This window comes from Eleutherodactylus coqui, chromosome 5 (assembly GCF_035609145.1).
Source record: "Eleutherodactylus coqui strain aEleCoq1 chromosome 5, aEleCoq1.hap1, whole genome shotgun sequence".
Lineage (NCBI taxonomy): Eukaryota > Metazoa > Chordata > Amphibia > Anura > Eleutherodactylidae > Eleutherodactylus > Eleutherodactylus coqui.
The window spans coordinates 61932294-61936137 of NC_089841.1; the positions used below are offsets into that span (position 1 = coordinate 61932294).

Genomic DNA, 3844 nt, shown 5'->3' on the forward strand with positions numbered 1-3844 from the left:
TCTATATCTAATAAAAAAGGGGTATATCAACAACCTACTGGTATTATCAAGTAATGTCCCCATATTCATCTAGAAAGTCATCCCTTCCAGGTCTATTCACGTTGACAAAGGCTATCTTATCTAATAATATACATTCTCACCCATAGAGTATGAATAGTCCAATGTTAACCCATTGTATAAACCAATAAAACAGAACAGAACACCAACTGTTAACTGCCTAGTCAAATTGTGATTTTATTGATACTATACATCACTATGCATGAATCTATATTTTTTCTTCAAGATGATGAAAATAAATGGACCGTCATATCTCAGACGTGTGGCGAGGGAACCAGCGAGAGACCAACAACCTGTGTAAACAAAACAAAAAGAATACAATTACACATATACCCATAAAAAATTCATTAATAAAACATATGTACAATTCATATACTGATGTGTGTAACAAGATTTACAGGAACGGCTGAAAAATGTACTCCTGATTAAGCCCTTTTGGGTGCATGGTGTCCAACTCGTATATCCATTTTAACTCACGCTTTTTTAATAAAAATTCTCTATCACCCCCCCGTGGAAGTACGGGGACATGATCAATGACCCTAAATTTGAACTGGCTGATGTTGTGTTTAGCCTCCAAAAAATGTCGCGATACAGGTAATTGTAGATTTTCCGTCCGAATTGTACTCTTGTGCTTCACCATACGTGATCTCACCTCCATAGTGGTTTCACCCACATACCCAAGGCCACATGGGCAGGTGATGAGGTAGATCACGTATGGTGAAGCACAAGTATATCTTCCCTGTATCTTGTACCTATTGCCCCTGAGAGGATGCCGAAATTCGTCACCCCTCACCAAATTGTTACAACAACTACAGGCAAGGCATGGGAAGTTCCCCTTCCTAGGGGGTTTAAAGAAACTCTGGACGGCTGATTTGTGTGAAGCAAAGTGTGAGTGGACCAGTTGGTCACCTATGTTTCTACCTCTTCTATATGCATTTATAGGCTTATTTTTAAATTCAGGTATTACAGCCCCATCTAATGTCAGCAGTGGCCAATGTTTTTTGATAATGTTACCAACGGTTCCACTAAGACTATTAAAGGTACTGACAAACGGAATCCTGTCCATTGTCTGTTTCTTTAATTTAGGTGTCAAAAGATCTTGTTGTGGTATTGCCCTAGCTCGTATGGCAGCTTTTGTGATGATTGGTGCAGGGTATCCCCTATCTAGGAACCTCCTACACATCTCATCCAATCTTAAATCAATGGTTTGATCGTGTGATATTCTTCGCACTCGTAAAAGTTGACTCCATGGTAGTGAGTCCTTCATGGCGACCGGATGGTTGCTACTATAGAGCAATAAACTGTTCCGATCTGTCTTTTTTGTGTAAAGATCCGTTACCAATCCCATTCCTTGTCTTTTAATCAAAACGTCAAGAAATTGGATTTCCACAATAGAGTAAGACATAGTGAACTGAAGTTCTGGGTAAATAGCGTTTAAAAAGGTATGGAATTCCTGTAATGTTTGGAGTGAACCCTTCCATAAAGCAAACACGTCGTCGATGTACCGACCCCAGTACACCAACGACGCCGCATATATGGAGGTATAGATATACTTCTCCTCAAATTGGCGCACAAAAATGTTGGCGTATGTTGGCGCCACATTAGAGCCCATAGCAGTGCCCTGTCGCTGTCTGTAGTACACCCCCCCAAACAAAAAATAATTGTTGCGGAGGATGTACTCCAGCAGCGACAGGGCAAACTGCATGCACTCAGAGGACATATCCGATGCCATCAGAAATTGTCTGACGGCATCTATCCCTTTATCGTGACTGATAGAAGTGTATAGCGCAGTCACATCAAAGGTGACCAGAATAACATCTTCGGTCATATCAAACGATGCAATTTTTTTCAAAAAGTCAGATGTATCCCTGATGTGTGAATCCGCCTCATCTGCAAAACGCCTCAGGACCTTGTCCAAAAATCGTGCGATATTGCAGAAGAGTGAGTTTCTGCCTGAAACAATCGGTCTCCCAGGGGGATTCTGGGGATCCTTGTGGACCTTTGGGAGGGTGTATAAAGTGGGAACAATGGGGTGCTGGATATCAAGGAATTTCAACAGCTTTTTATCGATCAAACCTGCCCATAGTGCCTCATTCAACATTCCCCTTAATTGTAATTGAAACCGTATGGTAGGGTCCGATCGCAATTTTTCATAAACATTTTCATCATTTAATTGTCTGAACACTTCTGTTGTGTACATACTGGTATCCATCACGACTATTGCTCCACCCTTATCGGCTGGTTTAACCACAATCGCATCATCCTGCGCAAGAGAATTGAGGGCTTTCCTTTCCCTCATATTAAGGTTATTCTTAAGCCTCCTCTTGTTACCCAATGTTTTGGATCTCAGTTTTTCAATATCTTTTAATACTAATTTAGCAAATACTTCAATTTGAGGATTTGATGTAGGTGGTTGATACATACTTTTGTTGCGAAGACCAGTTCCAACCAGGGAAAAAGACCCCGGTGTAGTGGTCTGTGCAACCGTACGTGATGGTTGTGAGGAAAATTGATTTTTAAGCCTTAAATTTCTGAATAAACGCTGTACATCAAGATTAAGATCAAACCAATTCATAGAAGTTACACAGCAAAATGATAGACCCTTGCCCAATACAGTCGTCTCATCTGATGTCAATACCCTGGAAGAAATGTTGATTACAATACCGTCACTGGTAGGTTCACAAGCTCCAACATCCACTATTTCCTGAAGTCCATCAGCGGTGGTCGTTTCGTGGATCGGGTCATCACCCCGTCGGGATCTCTTGTATGCCCTGTGATGTTTTCGTCCGCCTCGGCGGCACCGGAAGGTCCCTCTTTTCTCTTCATCCTGTTTGGATTGCCACGGCCTAAAAAAGAAGAAGAGGATGTGGAGGCACCCACATGATCATTCTTGGCCGAATCATCCGTTGAAATCGAACCACGAGATGAGAACCCAAATTGGTTTCTATTCCTGGGTTGACGGCGTCGTTGTCGTCTTTGTTTGGTATTCGATTCAAAGGGATCTGTGACTTTATTCTTTGATGTCTGCCAACAAAATACACGACCATAAGCATAATCGTCGACATCCCTAAACCACTTGGTTTTTTTTATACTCTCCAATTCCTCCTGATGTCGTTTGAGATATGTTGTTTTTTTCTCCTTATGTTTATTCCAGTCCTCTGGTGTCAAGATCTCTAGAATATTCTTTTCCAAGGAGGATATGCGAGCTGTACTCTCAGCAATCTCCAACTGTAAGAACTCAACATTCAAGACAATCATGTCAAACGAAAATTTATTCACTATGCCTTCAAATTTTGAACAAAATGTCTTGTTATCTGCCATTAAGGTCGGGCGCACATGTGGGCGTAGCCCTCTCGGAATGCGTTTTACCTTAAAATATTCACATAGTGTGGACATGTGCAAAGATAGGGAGATGTTCTTTTTATTTTCCATCTCCCACTTCCGTAGTAACATATCCACTGTTGGCATTTCTAGATAGCTATTCTTGCGTGTAGCTCCTGCAATAATCTTGTTAACATCCACATCCGAATACGAAAAAATAACAGGGTTACCTGGTCTATCAGAGTCCGGGTATTTTTCCATTTTGTGCCTGTATCAGGTGCAAGCTGGATCTGGTTTGTAGATATCACTGAGTAGAAAAAAGAGGTTCCCAGCAGCACAGCATATATCCTCACATAGAGCCAGGCAAAACAGTGTGCAAAAGCCAGTCAGGAAGCCTAAACCAGAGAGGCTCCAAGGGTGCAGTCAGGAATAAGGAAATAGTGACTGGCAGCATTCAGCAATGTAG

The 3844-nt window shown here is 41.6% G+C and overlaps 1 protein-coding gene across 1 annotated transcript; it reads right to left on the minus strand.

The window, feature by feature from the left end:
• Positions 1 to 209: 209 nt before the first annotated feature.
• Positions 210 to 3596, minus strand: LOC136626890 (uncharacterized). Its single transcript, XM_066601848.1, has 3 exons — positions 2990 to 3596; positions 2722 to 2903; positions 210 to 350 (listed from the first exon to the last, which is right to left on the minus strand). The coding sequence occupies exons 1-3, from the start codon at positions 3523 to 3525 to the stop codon at positions 244 to 246; spliced, it is 825 nt and encodes a 274-aa protein (XP_066457945.1). The 5' UTR covers positions 3526 to 3596; the 3' UTR covers positions 210 to 243.
• Positions 3597 to 3844: the final 248 nt, after the last annotated feature.